We start from the raw sequence: 25072 nt of genomic DNA, 5'->3' as shown, positions 1-25072 counted from the left end.
GCAGGAGGCAGCAGAGTCCAGGTCTTTACTTCCAGGTGAGTCTTAATCTCAGGTGACAACAGAGCTGGAGGGAGTATTCAGATATACTTAAGTACGGCCTTGAGGTACTTGTACTTTACTTAAGTATTTCCATTTTCTGCTTCTTCTACTCCACTACATCTATTTAATAACTTTGGTTGCGAGTTACTTTGCGGATTCGCATTAACAATACAAAATATAATCAACTAATAAATTCTGATGTATTATTTATCGGTCAAGATTAGACTTTATGGAGACATTATTTGACAGCTGTAGTTACTTTTCAAATTAAGACGCAATATATGATCAGTTTATAAAACAGACTTGTCATGTCTCAGATGTTTATGGGTTGTTGATGGGACTTTCCCCTCTAAACTTGATGGTTTTATTTAAATAACTGATCAAATTATCCAATATTTCAAAGGCAAACATTTGAGAAAAGTCTGAAAAAAGATGAATAAAGATTGGTGCAGCAGAGGATGGCGTCCTTATGGCCTTCAATCAGATGAAATATGAAGTATCCAACTATCTTTTTCATTTCTTTCAGAGATTATATCAAGAAAAAACATCTTTATTAACTGATTTTAATGTCTTATATTGAAAAGCAGATATTTTGTGCTGCAAATATCTGGAACAAAACACAAGAAATAACAATAACGAGGGCATTACAACTCAAAATACCACACAGAGTGCTTTTATCGGCCGATCATCTCTCCTTATTTAAGCCCGCCTTCTAAACAAATACTGGCAGCCTCACATATTGTCTTTGGTCCTCTTCCCAAATTACAAAAACTATGGGAAACTGTCCTGTTCCTGCAGAACATGTTGGGGACTGAGCTTGAACTGGATCCAGTATCTCCTTCTCATTGGTGATGTACATCATAGAGAGGAAAAATACACTACTGCAGTGGATTTACTGTAAGGCTCCCACAGTCTCTGGTTGCTATGAAATAATAAAGGCCGCCAACTTTAACATAACGTGGAAACCCTTCTTCTCTTTTTCTTTATTGTCTGCTGAGCTGAACAGAATTACGTTTTAAATTGTTGTTCTCCTCTTCTGTCTTTCTTTTGTTCAATTAAAAACAGAAAACTCAATAAATACATTTGAAAAGGGACAAAAAAAGCTATTTCTTTATTACACATATGATTTTATTTAGAATATCTACAGAAGATGTTGAGCATGGCGCTAGATGAGCTTCAGAGTTTGACTGAGTATAAGATAAGTATTAAATGTCTAAAACATGAACACTTATATTGTTAGATTGAGGCCCGACACCTGCACCCTAAATGACTAAAACGTCATGAGTTATGTGACTGTGCAGTTTATTTATAAATGTCATGAAACACTTGTATGATATCGTAATAGATGTCTCTATTTCCCTTCATCGACCTCCAGGAGTCGCTGTTGGACCATTTAAAGAAAGCCTCCGGGCAGGAAGCAAAAGACCTGTCAGAGTTCATTAAGTATCCAGGAGACAATGGCACTGCAAGCTAGCAGCTAGTTAGTCTGCCATTAATCACGGCTGACAAGGAACAAGGGGTTAAAGGTTGGAAAGCTGCCAGAGACTCTGTTTTTAAACTGCCTGCTTATTCACAGAAAAGGGGAGGCTCACATCTCCAAATAACTGTGGTGGGGGGGAAGTACTCACAAGTAAAGGAAGCAATACTGATCAGTAAAAATACTTTGTGACAAGTAAAAGTCTTCTATTCAAGATTTCACTCAAATAAATGTACGAAAGTATTAAAGTAAGAATACGGCTATATTAGTATATCATATTATTGGAATATTATTAGTGATGCAGGTGGAGGTTGAGCACAGTTTTACTACTTTACTACTACTACTGTCATATCTTATGAACTGACGGTATGTTTTGTCTGTAAAATCACAATCTGTAAAGCAATTCCAGCTGTCAGATACATGTAATGGAGTAAGAAGTACAGCATTTCCTTCTGACATGTAGTCGAGTGGAAGAATAAAGTAGCATAAAATTTAAATACTCAAGTAAAGTAAAGTACCTTTTTTGGAAAGAAGTATGTAATTTGGTACTTAGGGAAAAAAAGAAATTGATTAATTCCGATTAATTCTAAATGTGGTCTACAGGCAAGCATACAATTCAACATACTGTATATGGAGTATAAAGAAAGAATACTTACTTGAATTAGGTTTTTCTGTTAAGGAAATTACTGTTTTCCTCATGATTAGTACCAAATTACATGCGTTCTTAACAAGAACCTTCCTACAGAATTATTAGGAAATTACATTACATTATTTAAAATAAAGTGTTACCAAACATTTTAATCTGTAAAGTAACTAGTAACTATAAGTGTCAAATAAATGTAGTGGAGAAAAAGTATAAAGCAGTATAAATTTTACAAAAAACTGGAAGAGCTTTAGAGGTCATGGTAGGTGGATTTTGTTACCAGGCTAGCTGTTTCCCTCTGTTTCCAGTCTTTATGCTAAGCTAAGCTAACCCTCTCCTGGCTGTAGCTTCACATTTAGCGCGCAGACGTGAGAGTGGTATCGTTCTTCTCATCTAACTCTAGCAAACAGGCGCATTTCTACAACTATTCCTTTAAAGCCGTGGTGAAAAGGGCAATTTATTAGATTAAATTAGGCATTAGCCTTTATGCCAGTATATGTGTCTGAGTGAAAGATGGGACTCTTTCTGCTGCCTTCTGAGAAACATCTCCGTCTGTAGGCAGAAGCCTTTTCAGAGCCTGTCAGATATTCCACCACAGAAAGACAGAGAACAAGGAAGGCACAGAGAAAGGAGGGCGCTGTGTGAGAGAGTGCAAAAATGGTACTTGTGACGGGGGAAGATTGAAGTCCTGTTAAGTGCTCTGCTTGAAAGCATGTCTGGCCTCATTAGCTGTCAGTTGTAACAATACTGAGCTGGCAGTGAAGACAGGTTGGAGTCTAGTGGTCATAAATCACTCCTCGACAGCTGCCTGACAAGCTGGGAACCGGTACACAGTCACGGGCACCCTCTCAGCCTCGACACTGCACAGGCACACAGCCGTGCAGCACGGTAATCTAAGAAATCATCGCTCTCGCCCTGAAATTACACGGAGCCTGGAAAAGCGGTGTTTTGTAAGAGGGAAATTGCTTTCATTTCGCATGTATGTGCACTCGTATGTAACCCCCTCGTCTCCTGTGTCTGTCTGTCTGTCTGTCTGTCTGTCCATGGCTTGTGTCCATTAGCTAAATGAGCAGTGGCTGTGGTGACTTCTGTGGGGCGGAGGTGGGGGGGCAGGGGGGGTAAAGAGCAAGGCCTGCAGGTCATTAATCATGGCCCCTGACATGCAGAGCAGGAGGCCAAGGCTCCCCTATGCATACAGCTGCTGGGCCACACTCAATGCACAGGCGATGTGTTGACCCTCATACGCCCCCCACTCCCAGTCCCTGTGGCTCTCATCTGTCCAACTCCCTCACTGTTTGTGTCAGTCATTCGTGCTGTCAGACACCTCCTCCTCCTCCTCCTCCTCCTCCTCCTGACCATGCTGACTCCTCGTACCGTTGAAACAGTGTGTTCACATGTTTAACTTTTCATGTGACCCGAATAACTTTGGCGATCTTTAATGTGTCATCTAGCGCCATCATCAGGTCAACATATTGATTTGTCCGGTACTTTGCTTTACTAATAGCATTCCCATCAGCCAGTTGTGTTTAGCACTAATTTTCAAATGTTAGCATGCTAATATGCTAACATGCTAACATAACATGATAAACATGGTCTACTTTTACCTGCTAAATATCAACATGTTAGCATGGAAACATTTTTCTGTCTGAGTAGGAAAAACACAGGTGTAAACAATAAAATGAACAATGGCTGAATTCCATTTAGCTGCTCCAGTTTCGGGGGCCTGGTATGTTGGCATTCACTGCTTTACTATTTGTAAATTTATTTTAGGGTTTTTGACTGTTTGTTGGACCAAGCTGGGCTCTCACTTAAAGGACATTTAAACCTAGCAAATTGAATTAATTGGGAAATTGGAAGGGGAAAAAAATGGTTTATTGATAGAGAACTCAAGGTCTACTTACTAGCTTTTCCCCGGAGCTTTCAACTGGCTCTCATGTTCCAGATAAACCTAATTAAATTAATTGGAAAATTGGAAAAAAAATAATCGGTACATGAATAGATCATGGAAATAAAAGTTTTACAAAATAATCCTACTACTTACTAGCCTTTTCCCAGAGCTTTCAAATGGATCTCAACGACCAGAAAAACCTAGCAAATTAATTCGGGGGGGGGGGGGGCATCTGTATATTAATAGACAATGAAAATAAAGGTTTTATAAAGTAATCCTAACTCAAGGTCTACTTACTAGCTTTCTCTCAGAGCTTTCAACTCCTTTATTAGAAATGAGCTTTCCCCTTTGATAATAGTTAGCTGCAGCCCAACTTCTTTTCATTTCCACATTCCAGTGATTGTATGTCAGGCTTTTGCAAACACGTCCAAATGCATCAAATATCCAAAGACACAAAAATGTAAAAAAAACGAATGTACCGTCTCATTCTCGTTCCCATCCGCTGACATGACGTCACCCGGACCCGCAGCTGCTTGCATAATGATTAAAACCAGTCAGGCCGTGAGACACTGAAACACTGTTTCATCATTCACAGCTACTAAATCACTGAGTCCATGCACAAGACATCTGGTGAAAGCTGATTCCTTATCAGCCTTCCAGCATGATTTGAGGAACATCTGGAGTTTTCTGAGGACTTTGGCACAGAGCGGGCTGGAAAACTCACAAAGAAGGCTAATTTTGCGGGAATGTGTTGACAGTTACACTGTAGACCAGGTGATCAGTCGCAACATGAAATGTATTTCTGAATGAGTGGCGCACAGGAGGGAAAACAGGCTTTCATCAGATACTGACACATTTCAAATTTCTGGACTTATTTTTTGTTATTAACCTAAATTTGGCATACAAGTGAAATTAGCTTTGTTTGACGGTTGTTGTTGCTACGCCTGTCAAGCTTTTCATTCTCGTAATTCAGTTTCAATGGTGACAGATTCACCTCTTGAAATTCTTAATATTTGAAACAATGGCTCCTTGATTTCAGACAAAAACAGGCTTCTCATTTCGAGAATTTGCCAGCTGCCAACTGTCACTACCAGATTTTATCAGCTGTAGCTAGCTAGCTAATAAAGCCAACATTAACTCAATGAGTTGGTTGAAGTCATTGCCCCCGGATGACTTTTTAATGTCTCGAGCCTTAAAACAAGACCCTTATAAATGGTCATAAATATTCACTTGATAGCTACATACATGCTATCGTGCTAAAAGACTGAGGCTAAAGCTACATGTCCCAGGCAAAGAGTTAGCATCCTCACATACTCGGAGCAAGATAGAGATTTAAACTTTGTTTATGTGTTTTTGTTTTTAATGTTACTAGAGAAATGGCTTTTAAGATGAGGACTAACTGGTGGAAAAATGGATGGAAATGTTTGGAAAATGTAAAGATATCTCGGATAATGACTGGGGTTCCCCATGCAAATCCAATAAAGAACAAGACAGAGCTGCTAACGTTATCTTAAACTCTGATAGCATCCTGACCCAGCTTCACCCACAAAATGGGGAAACACTACACAGTGAATGTGCTATCGTGAATAGTTTTTCTTTTTTCCAACCTAACATGTAACCCCACAAAGCAGTGTGTCATTTTAAAGGCCAAGAAACATTTCATTTTCGTTTACCACCGTAGGCAGTAAGCTAGTTAGCCAGACACGCGAACGATTGCAGCTTACGTTAGAGCAGATAAACACACAAGTTAATCCCTTCCTTACACTTTCAATCTTGTGTTTTTGGTTTTAGAAAGACCATCCAAACTCTTTAAATGCTATATTTGAAATACATGAAATATCACTCTTACTAAAGCCACATATGAAACGTGGAGAAATCCAAAACTTGACAGGGGTGTTGTGGCTAGTTTTTGGACGATCGCTGTTCAGGGGAAGGGGCTTAGTGCATGTACAGTTGTGGTTTCTGAGTGGAAACGTGAAATACTATATTATTTTATAGCACCTTACCTCTACTTTACTTTTAGCTTAACATTATTTTAGTGATTCAACACACACACACACACACACACACACACATCCTGTCTGTTGTAAGTTAGTGGCAGAGATCAGGGCTGCTGGTTAGACTAAACAACAGCATTTGAGTGGATTTTCTGTCCCTCATTAATCATCCTGACAGCCTGAAAAACAACATTTCCTCCTTAATGACTGTATTTGAGTAATCATGTCTGCTTATTTCCATGCAGGCATCTCTTTCTCATTCTGCTTTGTACTTTCTTTCTTTCTGTTGCCGTCCATGTGTGTGTATTTTGGAGCCTTTTTCTCTGACCTCCCAAGTCTGTGGCGTGGCGTCTGCTCTGGGTCACGCCGGCCAATTACAGCGGCTACATTCATGAACAGGGTGAAAAACCATAAGGAATGAGAGAATGTGACCATGAGGATCCAGATGCGGAAGGCATTGGGATGGTGTCACCCCCCACCCCCCTGCATGTGGCTAACCCACCAGCACCCGCTGGCCTCCAGGCCTCTGCTGGTCCCTGCCAAAGCACGTTTTTCCGTTAAGCACCGAGTCTGTGATGCATGAGAGCTGACAACTGAGCTAGGAGCCCTCAGAGCACAGCCAGATCAAAACCAGCTGGGGCCATGCACATTAGCAAAGAAACCATAATTGCGTTTGCCCTCTTGTACACCACTAAACTCCCTCTGTCGACGTTTTGTTTTTTTTCTTTTACTTTAGACATGAGGAAAAGGAGGTGGAATAGATCTTAGCAGTGCCCTTTTTAGAAATAAAAATACCTGCTCAAGTGCAGACTAATTCATCGTTGGATGTGGGTAATTTAACATACGAGCAGTGCAGTGGATCAACATATTGTGTGCAGCTCAGTTTGAAAGTGGTTTTGTGGAGTGTATTTTCAACATTTCTCCCAGTCTGAGAGGGTGGATGTAAGTTATGGGTTTATGGTGGTTTAGAAACATCAGTATAGCATGGCTGACATCTGTGTCCTCTTTATTTTTGGACCACTTGAAAAGCCCACATAGTAGGATGATGGATGAAGTGATAAAGTTGGAGAGAGTACAAAATGAAAGCAGAGGAGTCTATTTCTGGGAAGCAGTCGGCTATCTGTAACTCACAGACAATTCAGAGGAAGCATCGGGGCAGATGTTCCTAATTTCTTGCTTAATGATTTTAATGCAAAAAACAATTTTGCTATCTCTGAGGGCGAAGGGAAAGAGATTCATCCCTCTTTTCTGGTGGCCTTTTTTTTTTTGCACTGATTTAGGCTGATAGAGAGGTTAAAGCCTTGTCATGTGATGAGGGAGCAGCTCCACAGTCTGTCATCATTAATCACTGGGGCTGTCAAGCTGCACCCAGGACTCACTCAGACCAACCGGGGAGACAGCCTCCAAGAACAATACCCAGAGACTTTTTATATATTACAGCAGAAATATGTCCTCTACACTCTGGCTTTAATTTAGAGTGCTAAATAAAAACGGGGCTGTGGTAACCAAGAGATTAGGGAAAGCAGAGTTGTTCTGTGAAGGATGAGTCCTCTGGTCAACTGCGGAAACGTGGGTGGGAATAAGTCCCTCCCTCCCTTAAGTCGCCTTTGAGCAGGACTTTTGGCCCCTCTGAGGTGTGTAACTAATATAAGTGACGGAAAACAGCATGGATGATGAGTCATCTTAGCTCTTATATAAATAAGGGTTTGGACCAGAAACAAAAAGAAGGGAATAATTGAGGGTTGAAAAGAAAGAAATCCTTGATATTGGCTTCATGAATGACAAAGGGACTGTATGAAAATGATGTGGTGGGGAGGGAGGCCGGACCTTTTGTTTCACTTTTTAACAAGACTACAAGTCTACAGCCATGCTAGTAGCGGTGCTTAGGTTTGTTTACCATGTTAGTTTAGCATGTCAGCATGCTAGCCTTTGCAAATTAGCACCAAACACAGCTGATGCTGATGGGAATGTCAGTAGTTTTGCAGATCATAAACCAAAGTCTTGGACAAATTAAAATGTTGACCTGATGATGGCGTTCAATCCATCCAATATTTGTCGAGACATTTCACTCTGAACTGAAAATGTCATGGTGGCGCTAGAGATAAAGTCTGTGAACCATGAATGTCTGCACAAAATCTGATGGGAATCAATTCAGATGTTGTTGAGATATTTCAGTCTGGACCAAAGTGGTAGAAAGACTCTTTGAGCCACAGTTCCCACAACATCTCAAACTAACACAACAGTGTTGAGTTTGTACAATTAATTTTACAATTGATTATTCAACAAATATGAATCGGATCACATGATTTTGTAGCCTGATATTTAAGTTGTCCTCTGCACATGGCAACACACACCTGTGTGACCCATCGTACACATGAAAGCCACCTTTTAAAATAAATGATATATTTCATTTGTTTTCATTTGACATTTCACAAAGAAAGAAGTAAATTAACTTACATATACATCAACAGAGACAAACAAGACACAGTTTAACCAGATGGTGCCTCCTTTTGATTGAACTTAGATAACAAACAGGTTTCGTCGGTAACCAATAGGTGGCATCCCAATCCAACACTATACTGTACCTTTGCTACAGTAAACACAGCTGACTGAAAATACATGAAAAGCAAAAGTGCACTTGAATCCTCCCACAAAATATCTTCTAAGATCAACTCCAAGACTGACTTTGACTATCAGGAGCATGTGACAACAGCCCACTCATTTCTTAGACTTAACAAACTAAGTGTGTCTGTTTTCTGGGCCATATCTGGCAACGTGAGACCTCCAGAATGGGCCTCCAGGATCTCGTGCCCTCCCGCCGAACTCAGACAACCCATCACAGCATCTCAGACCACTGAAAGGGGAGCGCTTTCTCTTGTTACAGCAGGGACTGGCTGTTTTTGACCCCTGTGGGTCCCCTTGTCAGAGTTGTGAGTGACCAGCGTGGGTCATCTATACTTCGCCACAGAGTGTCACAGTGTCATGTTGCTAGGAAATGGCATATTACCGCTGCCAATCATGTGACAGCCGTGGTAACTTGAGCGACTGTCGGGACGTCATCTTGAACGCATACGGGAAGCTGCACTTGGGCTCTGATGCTTATCAGGATCTTACAGTATGTATACGTTACATCCAGATAGATTGGACTTTTCCATACTGCCTCTGCGTCCAGATTGTTTTCAAAACACAAAACTCACAAGCGTTAAAATAAGGACGCTGTTGCTTTAAGGTGACACTGCATTTACTGCAGAACAGAGGAATGTGAGCTGTATCCCTCTGGTCTGCTTATAAGGCACCGTCGACACGGTGGAAAATAAGCCAAAGTAAAACACACCTAAAGTCATCAATCATGTGACTCTTAAAAAATAGCCACTGGTTATTTACCGCTTAGCATCAAAGCCAGGCTGCTTACATCTTCCTTTCACTCCCTCGTTTATTTTCTGGTTTGCAGGACGTGTTGTCCGACCACGACAGGAGTCAAAACGGTTTTATAGTTCAAACGGCCGGCCACCATAGAGGGGGGGGGGGGTGATATTGTTTAAATACAGAGATAAAGACTCTCTCTCTTTCTCCTGGAAGGCATTCACAGTGTTGCATTCAGCTGCTGTGAAAAGTGGCAAATGGTAGAAATGGTCGAGAAAATGTTATGGAAATATTTCTTGTTCACCATTTTCCTGACATGAGATGTAAGATGGTGTTTGTGTATGGATTATTTCCAACTGGGAACCACCACCTCAACCTCTCTGCACTGAACCTCAACACACCTTATTCACCATTACCTCCAGAAAGTCAATAAAATCAACCAAAAGTTGCTGTTCAACTCAATGTATGAAAATGAATAAAGCTCATAAGAGGAACTTGATGATCGTATCTCCTGTCGCGTCTTCCTCATGAAAAACTGACAATATCAGGCGAGAACCATAGAAATGAAGACAACAGAATATACATCTTCAGTGTGATTTATTTAACAAAATATGACCTCCCCTTTGACCGGATACCACCACAGGGTACCACCAATTTTTACAAAAAATATCACATCTCATTTTTATTGATTTTTGCTGTCAAAATAAAAAAAAAAATCAAAAAGGCTGAGGAGTTCAGAGAGAGAGAGAGAGAGAGAGAGAGATGTGATTTCAACATTCATTATCCAAGAAGTGTTAAGACGAAACTTATTCAACATCTGTCATCGGGCTTCCCACACGTCTGCTCAGAGGATTGTAAAATGAGAATAGATTTGAATGGTAAACATGAAAGCCAGAGTTCCCGGTAAAAAATAAATACAACTTCTCAGTAGGAATAAACAAAACATAAGAGAACCAAAACAAATCATCACAAACCAAAGGGCTGAATAAACTGTTCAGAGTGTGTGCTGTGTCAAGCTTACATGCATCTCTCGCAGGGAGAAAGCGACTGTGGCCAGACTCACATCGGTCCACGGCTGCAGCTTATTGCCATCCCTGCTACACACTACATGTTTTCTGCACTAAATCATCGTCATTTGCAGCGAGAACCCTGAACATCCAAGCGCCATTACACAGCGTCCAACCATCAATTTGCCACACCCGCAGGGCGGCAAGATTCACCTAAGGGCAGTCATTTCTGTTGCAAAAGTATCCCGGCGATGTGCAGACATGCAAGAGCCACATGTGTCCTCTGATGTTCAGGAGCATGATTAGAAATCTCATATATAATGTAATAAAGAAAGGGTGAAGATGCACTCAAGTCTAATCCAGGACTTGAATCCAGTCTTAAGTCAGAGGAAGCAGCAACTTGCCGCGATTAAGTACAAGCTTGAAGTAATCGTTCGACATTTGAGAAGATACACTTACTGGCTTTCTGGCGGAGAGTTGCATGAGAAGAATAATACCGCTTGTGTATCTGTCCATTAAATGGAAGGTGAGCTTAGCTTAGCTTAGCACAGAGGCTTGAAAGGGGGGGGGGGCAGCTAGCCTGGCTCTGTCCATCTGTAACAAGATTTGACTACCAGCAACCTCTGAAGCTCATTGTCAAGACAAACTTAAGTGTGAAAACATCAAGCTGCTGTTTTACGAGGGGTTATGGGCTGGACTATTTCTTGGACTTCCTGGAGTCCAATCTTGTTGCCTGGAAACTGCGAATTGTCCTTTTTACACTTCTAATGTATTAAAGAAACAAGATATAACGTGTTAATTAGTGAGCTTTAGAGGTGCTGGTACCTTTGTACAGAGCCAGGCTAGCGGTTTCCCCCTGTTTCCAGTGTTTGTGCTAAGCTAAGCTTCATATTTAAGAGAGAGATAAGAGTGTGGTATCAGTCCTCCCATCTAACTCTCCGCCAGAAAACAAATAAGTGTATTTCCCAAAATGTCGAACCATTCCTTTAAACATGTTAGCAGATGTGTATCACTGGTAGCCCAGAGCAGATGCAGATCCGAGTCTTTGACTGTAGAGAGCGTAATGAGGGTAGTACGGGCCTGTGTTGGGCAGAGAGTGCAGGGAGATGGAGGAGGGTCCGGGGGGCAGGTGGACCTTACTGTAAGGGTGATAGCGAGCTAAACCCAGGCTGGGGGGAGCCCTGAGGGGGAGGGAGCCGGGCATGGAGCCTGGACTGCTCTGGTGGGGGAGGTGAAGGTGGCAGGAGGCGGGTCCAGAGGAGGAAACAGAGAGCAGCTTACTGTCCATTCCCACCGGCAGCGCTGTGTGTGTGCGGAGGTGAGCCAGGAGCTCGTCTGACGTGGCGAAGCGTTTGTCGCACGGCCCCCCGGCTGAGACCCAGTTGCAGGCGTGGGGCAGGGGGTCGTTGGGGAGCATGAAGCCGTATGTGTAGAGGGGATGTGAGAGGGAGGAGGACACGCTGGAGGACAGAGAGCTCTGGTGGAGGGAGTGGAGCGGGTGGGAGGGATACACCAAGGGAAAGTTTGATTTCAGGGTGGATGACGGGTCGTGGATGCAGGAGTTGCAGTTGCTTCCGCCGAGATGGGATACACTCGGGTAGCTTAGACAGTAGGGGTCCCTGCATAAACCCTGCATGAAGGACGGAGGGGAGGCACCTGTGAGAGGGCTGGAGCTCGGGTGCTTTACTGGAACTCCCATGCTGAGGCTCGACTTTGTCGGATCCAGCCCGGGAACAAACTGAGACGGGTAGCCTGCATAAGCCCCCACTACAGAACCGTGGTAGCCCATGTTAGAGGAGGGCAGGGGGAAGAGTGGCTGGCTTGTCTTATAAGGAGAAATGGGTGTAATGCGTCCAGGGCCGAGGTTAGGCTGCGCAGACTCTGCCTTACCCCCCTCGTGGTGGGAGCCGCCTTCTGAGCTGCCGTTACTGCAGTTTGCGCTGGCCCGGACGTGGCTGGAGTTTGCGTCGTGCGGACTGTCCGAGTTGGTCTTGATTACATCAGCGTCTTTTTTGGGGTGATTGTTATTGCTGCTCGTGCTGGTAGGACTGCCCTGCTCGCGTGCAGTTTCTCCGTTCGTTGTCTGGGAGTGTGATGCGGTCTGTCCACCAGGAGACTGGCTCTGTTTGTGAGGCGGCGGCTGCTGCTGAGTGTGTCCCGGTGGGGTGCCGCTGCTGGCTCTTGAGCTGGGTGAAGCAGCGTGCGGCGGGTAGGACTGCTGGCTATTGGTTGAATTTCCATTAGCGGTAACATTATTGCTGGGTACCCTGAACCCGACTTTATCGCTGCTGCTGTTGGAGCTGCTGCTTGTGACTCCGTCTCTGCGACTGTCTCCACCGCCTTTGCTGTAGGGCTTGAAGCTGCACTTGTCCTCCAGGGAGGGGCGGTGCTCCCCAAGCTTCAGGCTGGAGGCGGATGACCGACTGCTGGGCTCCTTGTCCCCCTGGCTGCAGGAGGAGCCCAGCTTGGAGGAGGAGGACGGAGGGTCTGGTTTACCAATCTGAGAGCAGGTCTGTGCCAGCAGGGCCAGTGGACTCTTCTTGGCGTCCAGCTACAACAAAATACAGATTCTGATTAGCTCTGAGGTTGTGAAAAGTTAATGATGGATTGATCGTTTCAGTCATTTTTCAAGCAAAGATATTTTATAAAAACGCTAAATATTCTCTGGGGATTTGCTGCTTTTCTTTGTCATTTATCAGTTTAAGATGGACTTGTGAGGGGTTTTGGACATTTGAAGACATCGCCTTTGACTCTGTTGCTGTGAAGGGTATTTTCTTTTCACATTTCATAAACGAAACGAAAGAAAATCGACAATTAGATGAAAAAAACTATGTTTTGTCAACAACGCTCTGTTTGTTAAAAAAGTTATTAATTTTCTGTCAATCGACTAATTCAAACATATAATTAAGTTGGGTTAATAGCCTATGATTAAAGATCCCGAACCTGTTATGTAATTTGTGTCACACTCATGACTCCTTTAAGTCGAAGTTAAATATAAGGTCGGAGACATATTTGTCTTCTACTGAGGAATTTAAATTAGGATTTTGTCTTTGTTATCATAACCGATGACAGTGCATAACACTAGGTGTTACCTTTACATTTTCACCACACCGCAGAGCCCAACTAGTCCTCCATAAATTACAATATATTTTAAAATCCTGTCATACCTCTATGCTCACTGGTGCGGGCGTCAGAGGCTGTAAATATTCCGGGTGTAGCAAGTGTCCAGTGTGCGCAGTCAACATCTTGATAACTCGGATAGGAAGCCGCTTTGCCTGCCGAAGTGGGTCCAGAGGGGTCAACAAAGAGACCACAGCACCGGGACGAGACTTCTTGCTGTCGCTGGTGTCACTGAGCTCGATCCGCGTACTTAGTCGATCCGCAGCTGATCCGGAAGGGAGATATTTCATTGGAGAGAGGGCGCTGCGCTTTGGAGACGTGCGTTACTTTTAGTCCAAAAACAAAAAAAAATAGTGTTTTACAGGTTTAAATATAATCCACGCAGACACCAGTCATGTCCACGAAAAATAAAGAAACCCCCCCTCCCATACACACACACAGCTGGACGTCCTTAAATGTCCCGAAGGACGGAGAAGCCTCTCAGTTCGTCTGAAGCATCTTCACCTCCGACACGGATCATACTCCAAATACAGGTTTCCAAACCAAAACAAGCAAAAAAAGTCCACTGTTTAGAGCTGCAGCGGGTACAAATGGCGCTTCAGTAAAGGCTTAAAAGAGCAGAGTGTACTTTATAGATTCCCAGTGTCGAGAGGAAACGTCCCGCTGCTGTCTTCGGTCCGGACTTCAGCAGCTCACTGATCACAACAGGCAGGACTTCAAAGTGTCCGCTGGGTGGCCGCATCAGGGGCGAGGTGGGCGGGGCTGACGAGCAGGGGGGCGGAGCGACGGCATCCCCCGAGGGACAAACCCTCCACTCCTTTGACATAAGTACTCAGTACTCAGAGTATAAGAAATACTCAGCTCTTTTTATTTGTTATTCTTATTTACTTAATATTCTGTTACAAGAAAAGTCCTGCATTCAAACTCTTACTTACGTACAATTACAAAAGTATTAGTATCTCTATCTTTAGTGCTTAAAGTAGAAAAAGTACTACTTGTTGATGCATGTGTAAATCATTTTAATGGTACAGCTAGTAAAGGTGGAGCTGAACTACTTAATGTTCCACCTGGATTTGTATTTTGTATTATTAATCTCAATCTGCAAAGTAACTAAAGGTATCCAATACATGTAGTGCAGTAAAAAGTACAATATTTGCCTGCAAAATGTAATGGAGAAGAAGTATAAAGAAGCATAAAATGTAATTCAAAGTTGTACTAAAGTACAGTACTTGAGTAAATTTACATTCCACGACAGTGTTTACTATAGTCTAACATAATTAATTAAGTGCTACCCTATAAAGCCCTACAACATAATATATATCAGTGTTAAATACATTTAGTGGAGTTAAAAGTACAATATTTCCCTCTGAGATGTAGTGGATTAGAAGTATAAAGTAGCATAAAATTGCAATACTCAAGTAAAGTATTAGTAGCTCACAATTGTACTTTCACAAAAGTACTTTACTTGAGCAAATGTACTTAGTTACTTTACACCACTGCCTCTGGGGTGTGATTTTATTGCATTAGCTAGTTCACTGCTCATTTTGACAGAAATGTGATATTGTTATATAGAATCTAAAAAAATAGGCAGTATGTATTTCAAGCATTTATACTCACATATTCTGAGTATTTGTATTCTGAGAAACATAAAAGTCCAGGTCAGCAGCATAATAATTTCAACAATAAATATATATATACTGGGTATGGGGATAGCTTTGGGTCATGAACTCAATTGTTATCAGGAAAAACATGTGATACTTGTATGTATTATATTTTATTGAATGTGCTTTTTGGCCTTTATTTCAATCATAAGTTATTGTAATTCTGCTTTCTGTACTTAATGAGTCGTTTCAGGGCATCTTCACACAGAAACAGCCTGTTTATCTTTATACTACCAACCGTCCCAAATATTGCAATTTTACACAAAGGCCAAAATAATCCCAACAAATAATGAATTTTTATCAGTGGGCAAAATAATTAACATCCATATTTTGGGTATTCATAAACCGGAAAATTATCGGCCTAAAATTCTGGACCGATTTATCTGCAAGCCAAACTTGTACTGTCCAGATTGTTTGCTTGATCAGGAGATGCAGAAATAAAAAGCATAAAATTTGTGCGTATTTGCCCCAAAATGTTAACCGTGACTACAAGAAGAGATCTGGTCTCACACGAGGTTTGGGCTTCAGTAGCAAAGACTAATCACAGACAAATCATCATCGAGCGTTGAATCATAAGGTTCAGTCTCAGAATGCAGTTTTAAGATGCTGAACATCAAATGTTTGACATATGACCAGGCAGTGTTTAAACTTAAAGGTCAGTCTAAATCATGAATATGTGGAAAACTAAACTTTGCACAAAATGTCAGATTGCATAATTTCCAGCTCATGAAAAAAAAAAAAAAATAGATCTAAGGCAGAGAAGAGTCCACTAACAACTTCACAGAGAGGGATACTCTGAGTGTACTGGGATGTGGAGCGTAAACCCCTTATTAAAACTAAAAATGCTCTTTTGTGAGTGTAATGGTGCAGAGAACAAAGTCAGCGAGAGGTGGAAATAAGTCATATGGTCACATGAGTCATCCTTCACTCTGCTGTCAACAAGCAGATGAGTGCAGGCTCGGCAAACACCAAAAGGGGTTTACTAGTCCAGATGTTTTTCATAGCAAAGGGTCATGTGTCAGTTCCAACACAGAGAGAAGTGAGCTGCAATTTGCTCAAAATGTGTAGTCGATCTGGGGGACACGACTAAGTCAAACCTGAACACACAGACATAATACACATATTTTTAGATTCAGTGCGACTTCCACTTCCACAGGATATCATTATCTCCAATAAACGTCCATAAATGTGTAAGAAATCATAGAAAAAACATGCTCCTTATGACTTCAGAACTTGTCTGACAATACTCACATTTTTTAAGTTTTCCTCAGTATCAAAAGAATCCAGTGACAGTTGTCTGTACATCCATGGGTACACTGCAAACAGGAACTGCTAGTAGCTAATTTGGCATACTTTTAATGGTGCCAATTTGCCAAAATATGCACTGACATAATACACATATTTTTAGATTCAGTGTGACTTACATTTCCATAGGATATCATTATCTCATAATATCGGTGACTAAACGTCCATGAATCTGTCAGAAATCCTATAAAAAATGTATACTCCTTATGACTCCAGAACTTGCCTGACAATCCTCACGTTTTTAAGTTTTCCTCAGTATCAAAGTAATGCAGTGACAGTTGTCTGTACATCCATGAGTACACTGCAAACAGAAACTGCTAATAGCTAATTCGGCATACTTTTAATGTAAAAAATGTGAACAAATATAGGCTGAAAATCAGGGCTCATGTTGTAGCCTACAGCTAACTAATGGACTCCACGGCAACATTACTTCCTGTTTAGGTCTCCCAAAGCCCCTAAATGATGGGAAATGTAGTTCCAAAGTTGAGAATCAAATTACAATTATATGTTATATGACCTACTCACACATTACATGCGTATACTGTACAGTATGTTCTTCTACACTAAGTCACAGAACAAATGGAAAAAGACATACATGTAGTTGACAGATGCACAGACAGGACGGGTCACATATTTCCTAAACCTTCTAAAGGTGCTCCACACTGTGTCATGCTGAATAGTCATAATCATGGCGACTTGTCAAATAGCAACATGTCAGGCAACTATTCACATGCAGCTGTCTGACTGTTCTAAAAATGCTAAAATCTTGTTTTGTTATTATATTAATGTTTAAGATGTATACACTCTCTTTACAAACCATTTTCTTTCATTAAGCCTTTTACATAAAAAGTTAAGGTATGCCTTTAATTTTGACACGTGGAGTGACAGATCATTTGCCTTCTGGCTTTTGCTCTGAGCATAATTTGAGAGCGAAAGAAATATCAATGAGGTGTACAGAACATGTCACCAGAGTCTATTTTCTTTTATTAATTTATGCCATTTTTACCAGGGAAGAAAAATGTGATAAAGACGGATCGCCTCTATATTAATGGTTCTATAAATCTGGAATGTTAATAACTTTATTGCATTACCGCCTGCTGACTGACTTTGCAATGAGCTAATTTTGTTAACCTAATTATACAATGAATTGGTTAAAGTACTTAAAAATTACGGCTGACAAGAACTATTAGCAGCAGCCCAAAATAGTCTCAGTCTGAGGGGCTTTGATTCTCTGAATCCTTTGCCGCCTCAATTGAGTGCAAAATCATTCCTAATCCCTCATAACCTGTGGGCAAAAGGCTGCATAATGTGCATTAGCTGACGGATATTTGTACATATCTCACAGGGTCCTCCTTAATCTTCAAAAGCAATGGTTCACATGTAAATATAAAGAAAGGGTAATGAGTTAATACTTACGTGAAAGCACAGTTTCTTCAAAAACATGCAGTTTATTTTGAAAAATACATTTTTTTTTTTACAGGCCTTGTTAAAGATCTGAAATCAGCACTAGGTCACTCTTTTAAAAAACAAACAAACATTTGGCTAAAGTAACTGTCGCCTTGACCTCATGCCCTGGACAGCGGAGCAGCTACTCCCAGCCATCCATCAATGTCCCATTTGTGATAAGAAGCAGAGAGCGGGAGCACCATCTCATCAGGAAACAAGGTCACAGTCTGCACCACCGGAGCAGTGGTTTGTCTTATCAAGTGTGTGGCACAGTACAGCCCTTGTTAGTATACAGGCATGGATCTATAGAGTGCATTAACAATTTTTACATTAAATTAATCAACACATCTGCCTCTGTACATTACAGTATTTACCAGTGCGTCTCTTGCAGTTGTTTAAAGTCAAAGTAGTTTCTCTTTACAAGAAACAGCAGATCTGTACCTAACATAATTTGCGTAAAATAAAATATCTAATAGATTAAGGTCTCAATGGGACCCTGGAACTGGCTCAAGAGAAAGTCGGTTTCATCACTTCTACACCATGGATTCATACAAAACGTGGTTAGCAGGGTTGTTGTGTTTACAGTGCAGCAGTTACTCTGGAGATCCAACATGTGCAATCTTTACTTTTTAGGATTTATTCTCTTTATCTGGTCACCTGAGGAAAACTATATCTTTCACAGTGATCAAACATGTTTGTGCTCAAGAAGAAGACGGTTCAGAGGGTCAGAAGTCACCTCTTAAGGTTGCTTTTTGTAATCATATAATCATCATGTCATACCAAGGTTGACATGTGTTGGACACGGTTGGATTAGCTGTGGTATTCCATTTACACAAGCTGTAAACACAGCGTTTTCCTGGGTTCTTGGCTTGGAAACTCCCATCCAAAAGGAACACAGCCCGCAGGTGTGGATGTCTTAATATTAGCGGGAGGTGGGAGAAGAGAGGAAAGACTGAGACAAAAGGAGGGAGACAAAAAGGAGAAGCCAAAGAAGGTCAAATACTGAGAAGGACCCACAATAAACAATAGAGCTCTTCTCTTTAACTCCTCGTGACTTCCCTTGAAGTCGGTCATTAACGAGCAGTGGCACAGTGACTGTGAGTGATTACTGTTTCCTGTTGTTGCTTAATTTGAGACGGGTTTCCTCTCGTTCTCTTATCTTTAAAAACATAATCAAAGCAGCAACACATGGCAAAACAATGGAACCAAATTTGAGAGACAAAACTAGAACCGGACTTAAAGACTCCCACTACGACAGCACTTCATAAAGTGTGTTTGAACTGTGCTGAAAGGCAAAGAGAGACTGATTCATTTTTCTCTTTGATGTGGCATTTAATAAACCTGTGGAGATGGTTCAGACATCTATAGATCTCCAACCACCGGATGTGTCCTCGCTGCACCTTCTGGTCTTTTGCTTCCGAAACACTCTTTCATGCATGAATTATTAAATCACAATATTTGTTTTTAATGTTTGTTTTTACCTTTAAACAAGTAAAAAATCATGCCAATAATATCTAATAATATCTGCCCGCTGCAGCAGACGTCATGGACATGGAACTCAATCCTGAGGTACTGCTGCATCTCCTCTTCCCTCCGCCATTTTGAATTTATGATGCGATATCTCAAAACAACCAAGAGATACCACACAAGGTCGATCATTGAGCGCTGCATAGAAGTGCTTTTGTGTGGCTTATGTTTAGTTTAAATATGAAACACGTCCGCCCCGTTTATTTTAGCCTAGCTGGATTTCTAAGGAAAGTTTCGGCACAGTTCCCACGTTTTCCGGAGCTGTCCGCGGTGCTGAAGGCGGGTTGGGATTCTCTTGCTGGGAACAGGTTTATTACTATTACTATTTATTAGCCTACAATTTTTAAGAGGCCATGTTACCTTTATGACTGATGAACTTGATGTGGAAGAAAAACTTTCTTTCTACAGGAGCTTTGGGCCGATTTATCCCAGATTCACGTTACTTAGTTACGCCCCGGAGCAGCTGACGGTGTTACCAAGCAACGGCAAACATTCTAGCCCTGTGTTAGCAATGCTAGCTCGGTTACGACTGTAGAAAATAAGCTAGTTAGCCGGACATGCTAACGTTAGCAGGCCTACTGAGAGATAAATCCATTCCTCAAAAACTCAGTCGCAGTTCAGGGGAGGGGGTTTGGCGAACGGTCAACTCTAAAAACTATAATTAACTATATTAATTATCATCACCATGATTATTAACAGAAATTCATTTACTCGGTAACACAAATTCTTAGAGCTAATTTATGATAGTGAGAGACACAGGCATGAAAAACATCTAAATATACTGCACATACTTGCACTCATCAACTTAAGTCTGTCCACCTGTCTAATCAACTTCCCCTCAGATATTTAAATCATCAGTGCCTTCGTACACACTCAGAGCACAGAAACACAGAAACACACACTTTCTCAGTAGCACAGATGCACTTTGCATGTCCTGTGGGTGGAACGATCCAGAGACATCAGGCTGCCAGAGGACGCCAGCCTGCAATCAGATTGTACTGTGCTGCTCAGTGAAATTTCATCTGACATCAAAGATGTTTTTTCACACCCCTTCTAGATTTGGCTTTTTGAAGAGGATCTTATTCCAACAACTCAAAGCTGCCTGCTGGCTACCGGGTACTCTAAAATAAAAAGGTTGGAGCACCAGAAGAAGGGTCCTTGTTTTTACTGCTTTTAAGGCGAAATATAGATCGTTTTAATGCAAGTTTTTATTCAAAAGAGCAACAAAAAGTGTATTTGAAAAACGTGTTTGTCTGCTCTAACATGAGCTCCAAACGTTAGCATAACTTGCTAACTTACTAGTATAGAGATGTTGACATCCACTCTTCCAAAATGTACTTTTCTACCTTTATTCTTCAGGGTATTTGAGAGATCTAGCGGACCTTTTCCTTGACTGCTGCAGGGAAATTGATTGTGACTGCACAGCCCCGGAGGCGCTAAACAAACCTTTCCATCGCTCCCTGTAGCCTTCACTCCACACAGTAGCTGGGCAATCATTTACCATCGATTTCCCTTCTGTTTGAAACACAGCAGACGCAAAGAGGAGGCCAGGCTTATCACATTTGTCAGGGTTTATGCCACACATTTATTTAAAGCTGATGTCCATCTTGACTCGCGTGGCTCGGGAGAAAAGAGTTTATGAAAGGGTTACGATAACAAATTTAACACATCTTTATTGAGAACATCAAATAGACGGAAGGCAAATCAAATAAAAGCTTTTCCTATTAATTCCTAATGACATTTAAGAAGCCAGTCTAAACTTTGAGAGTTCAACTAAAAGCTCAATAAAGGGAGCTTTTGAAGCTAAAGGTCAATTAATAACATGGTTTCATATTATAGATTGTTTCTCTAAGTGATATTCTCATTGGGATAACTATGGCATTGACTTAAATATGAGAAAATTATAATTTTATGTGTTATTGACCCAGTAGTGTTTTTGCAGTTCAGTTTTGCAGTTCCATTAAAGGGAAGTGAGCGTTTAATTATCTTTGTGTTGCTGAACAGAGGAAGCAAACGCATGACTGGAGTTAAAAGCAGCTTGTAAATCACAAATGTCTGCGCTATGATACAGATATAATAAGCAGGAAGAGTTTATTGAGTCAAAGCAAACCTGTTTGGAGGAAAACAACAAGCCCGTAAAAGCAGAAATTCAGTGGTAAAACAGCAATTAGGGGAACAACAGAGGATGTGGCCTTTTCACAAGAGAGGACAACTGATAAACAAAAATCTTTAAAACTGCATGAATTTGCATAGAAATACTGCAAAAGCTCATAAATGCAACTTAGGTCCCATACTAACAAAGGAAGAGCTGCAGTGTCACACAGTCCGCTGAGTGGTAAATGTGTCCTCTTAGAGCCATTTTGTATTTCGTACAGATTCCCCGTGTTAATAATGAGGAAGGGGGCGACACAGAAGTCAATTGGTCTCATACTGGATCCCCATTAATCCTGAACCTGCCTATAAAATCAAAGAAGGAGCAGTTAGCTGTAACAGGACGCTGGACCAGGATCTATGTCGCACATTGATTCAGCCTGTTCAATAAGTCACATTGATAGAAAACCTTGTGGGTTATTTAAACAGAGCAGCAGGGGGGGGGGGGGAGAAAAAAACCCCAGAATGCGAGATGAAGCAGTGGAGGCGACTCTTTGCATGCTCCCCACTTTGATGGCTTTATTTACTTAACCCTCAGCGCAACCCTCATTCATAAATGTCAGGAATGAACCCACACACCATTTAGAAACCCAAAATGTGAGCTACACCAAACATAGGCTGTGTTCCTGCGCGCACACAGCCGCATAATCGCCGGTCAGCAGCAACCGTTTCAACCCAAAAAAACACACCAGCGCAGGAGGAGAGGTGCATTTCAGCGTTCGTCCCACATCTGTCATCGCTCAGCATACACCACGCCGCCTCCTCTGCTCTCCCTCAAGACATGCCAGCAAAGCAGATAAAGTCTGTCATAACACTTGACTTGTGGTTTAACAGACTATGGCAACACTGGAAGGTGGTAAATGAGATTGCTTTCTTTATTTGTATTTCTGTCTTTGCAAATAAATCAAAGCAGGAGGACGCATGTGGCACATTTTTCCCTGATGTAGAGCGGAATAAAATCAAACTTCCCCGCAGTAACTCTGGTGTTTTCTGAAGGGATAACCACTTTAATTTCAAATTCTGTCGGACATAAACACTGCGTCCCTCGGGCAAAGGTGTCCCGTTTCAGTCTTGTGTGCGGTCGTGACAGCTAAAGGAAGCTGAGAGGGATGAGGGCGGCCATATTGCGCCTGTCAACGGCTTTCAAGCACTGTTGTCAAACCACTTGTCAGGCTTTGAAGTTACAAAGGACGGAAGAGCTCAATTAAAAGGCCCTCATTGTGTAAGTAAATCAACGCGTATCAGCCATGTCACTTCAAACAAATGATCCTCACCGGGCTGCACCAGTCTAATTCGTTTTAAGCGTGATATTTGACTGCGGAGATCAAGATAAAGGACGCAGTTCGTGTTAGTTGGAGAGGGGGGAGGAGTTATTTAAAATTAAAGCAGCATTTTGTCTTCCTGTTGTGTGCTCATTTACAGTACGGCTAATTCTGAAGATCATGCGTTTCACAAAAAAAGATCATGAATTATTCTGTTGATCACCCAACATACCTCCCCTTTAGTTTGTGATGACAAAGTGCTCTATTTAGGAAGTTAGATTGAAACGTCTGGGGTCTAATTTATCGCTCCAGGATGAATACATGAATGTGAAGTAGCGCCATATTTCACACACACCTCGGATGGAATATTATTACCGCTGCCCCAGAAAGTTACGGAGCGAACCGTTTTTCACCTGAACAAGCATTAGGGTGTCACGTCGAGCATTATTCACCATGTGCCGAGCGGTCTGACACGCCGTGAAATATTTTCCGTGCTGACCTCAGATTTCTGCTGAAGTAGGACAGTTTCCTCTCATGCTCCACATGTACGTCGAACTTTAGAGGGTGAGATAATGTCATGATTTTCCACAGAATCATAAATACAGATTACTCCTGATATATTTGAAGTGTGGTTCACTCTTTTTTTTTTTTTTTTTCCACTGTTCACCTCCGGCTATTTCACTCCCACTTGCTCTCAGTTACTCATATCCGTATGGGATGTTGACTCAGTTATTTTCTCCCTTAGTGTGTAACTCTCATTGGCAGAGGCTACGATAACTTCTGCTCAGAGACACATCTGGTGAAAAGATTGCACTTTGAAGTGTTGTTTATTTTTAAACACCGGGCAGTTACACCTAAATAAAATCCAATATTAACGCTAATACAATCGATTCAACATAAAAGGAGCAATACGCAGTCTATTTGTTTCTGGTTTCACTTTCAAATACATAAAACACTGCAAATAAAGCTAATTTAAGCTATTTAAATTACGTAACTAGCAACAGCAGTAACCATTTTGAAAATATGTGAACACTCCCAAAGTCGGAATAACGTGAGGTTTTCCTGTCCTTCCCATTTTGCTGACATTGTGTGGCTGCAACATAAGTTGCTAACGTTAGCATTACCGGCTAATTAGCTTACTAGTAACCTAGTGTTTGCTGCCAAGGCCAAGGAGCATAATTAGCTTTACATAACATTACTGTGTTGTTTGTTTGGCACTCTCACTGTGTCGGAGCCAGATGCTATATTAGAGTTTTAGCTTCGTATTGGATTTGGGGAAGTTAACACTCCGGCTCCCAGAACCAAACATGCTACCCAAGCTAGCGTCACGTATGCCAAACTCATTAGTCCTCATCCTCAAAGCCTTTTCTCTTTGAAAAGCAAAACATAACCCAACATTTGGAATTACGAACAATAAAGCATTTAGCTAACCTCGAAGTTGCTTGTCCAAAAAACGGGAAGCTAACGTCTTCCCTTGGACTTGTAGCTTTAGCTCCATTCTTTTAGCATTATATCATGTTTGTAGCCATGACGTGGTTTTAAAGACTCTTTTATGGAGTTTTCATTTGAAAACAAGTCTGCCAGACACGTTATCAACTCATGGAGGTAATGCTAATTGGCTAGCTAGCTACAGCAGATGGAATCGGCCATAGCGACGGTTCTTATTTCAGTCAGAAACATCTACATAATCTACATATCGTGTATGTAGCCATGAGCTGCATATTTAAGACTCTTCCTTGTGGTTCTCATTTTAAAAAGACTCAACCAGAAACAGCGTTATCAACCATCTCATGGAGCTAATGTTAATTAGCTAGCTTGCTATAATTAAAAAAAAAAAAACTCCTAGCAATAGCAACAAAACAAAATTGACGGTGGCTGGCTAGAAATGAGAAGCCTGACACGTGGTAAAAACACTCAAACTTTAAGGTGTTATTTTTTGGGTAAAAGTGCAAGTTTTCTCCTCACTTCCTGCCAAATGGCCACATCCAGCCTGTGCGGGTTTTCAGCGTCTCATGTATCCATGTACATTTTGTGCATACATGTGGGTGGTGTTGGCTAGAGGTTACCGCAGATTGTCACGAGGATAACAGAACTAAAAGCACTTTCCTCCACTGTCATCCATGATAAATGGGTTTCAGAACAAGACTGAGCATATATTATATCACCTGTAAGGTGTGCACACTGCT

General features: G+C 41.5%; 1 protein-coding gene across 1 annotated transcript; it reads right to left on the bottom strand.

The window, feature by feature from the left end:
* Positions 1–11400: 11400 nt before the first annotated feature.
* Positions 11401–13861, bottom strand: LOC139301485 (zinc finger protein 703-like). Its single transcript, XM_070924899.1, has 2 exons — positions 13582–13861; positions 11401–12965 (listed from the first exon to the last, which is right to left on the bottom strand). Exons 1-2 carry the CDS (start codon positions 13822–13824, stop codon positions 11424–11426), a joined length of 1785 nt encoding a protein of 594 aa, XP_070781000.1. The 5' UTR covers positions 13825–13861; the 3' UTR covers positions 11401–11423.
* Between the last annotated feature and the right edge of the window lie 11211 nt (positions 13862–25072).

Source organism: Enoplosus armatus, chromosome 18 (genome assembly GCF_043641665.1).
Source record: "Enoplosus armatus isolate fEnoArm2 chromosome 18, fEnoArm2.hap1, whole genome shotgun sequence".
NCBI classification, from domain to species: Eukaryota; Metazoa; Chordata; class Actinopteri; order Centrarchiformes; family Enoplosidae; genus Enoplosus; species Enoplosus armatus.
Note: the sequence above shows the minus strand (reverse complement) of the source record. Positions and strands in the feature narration are given on the sequence as shown.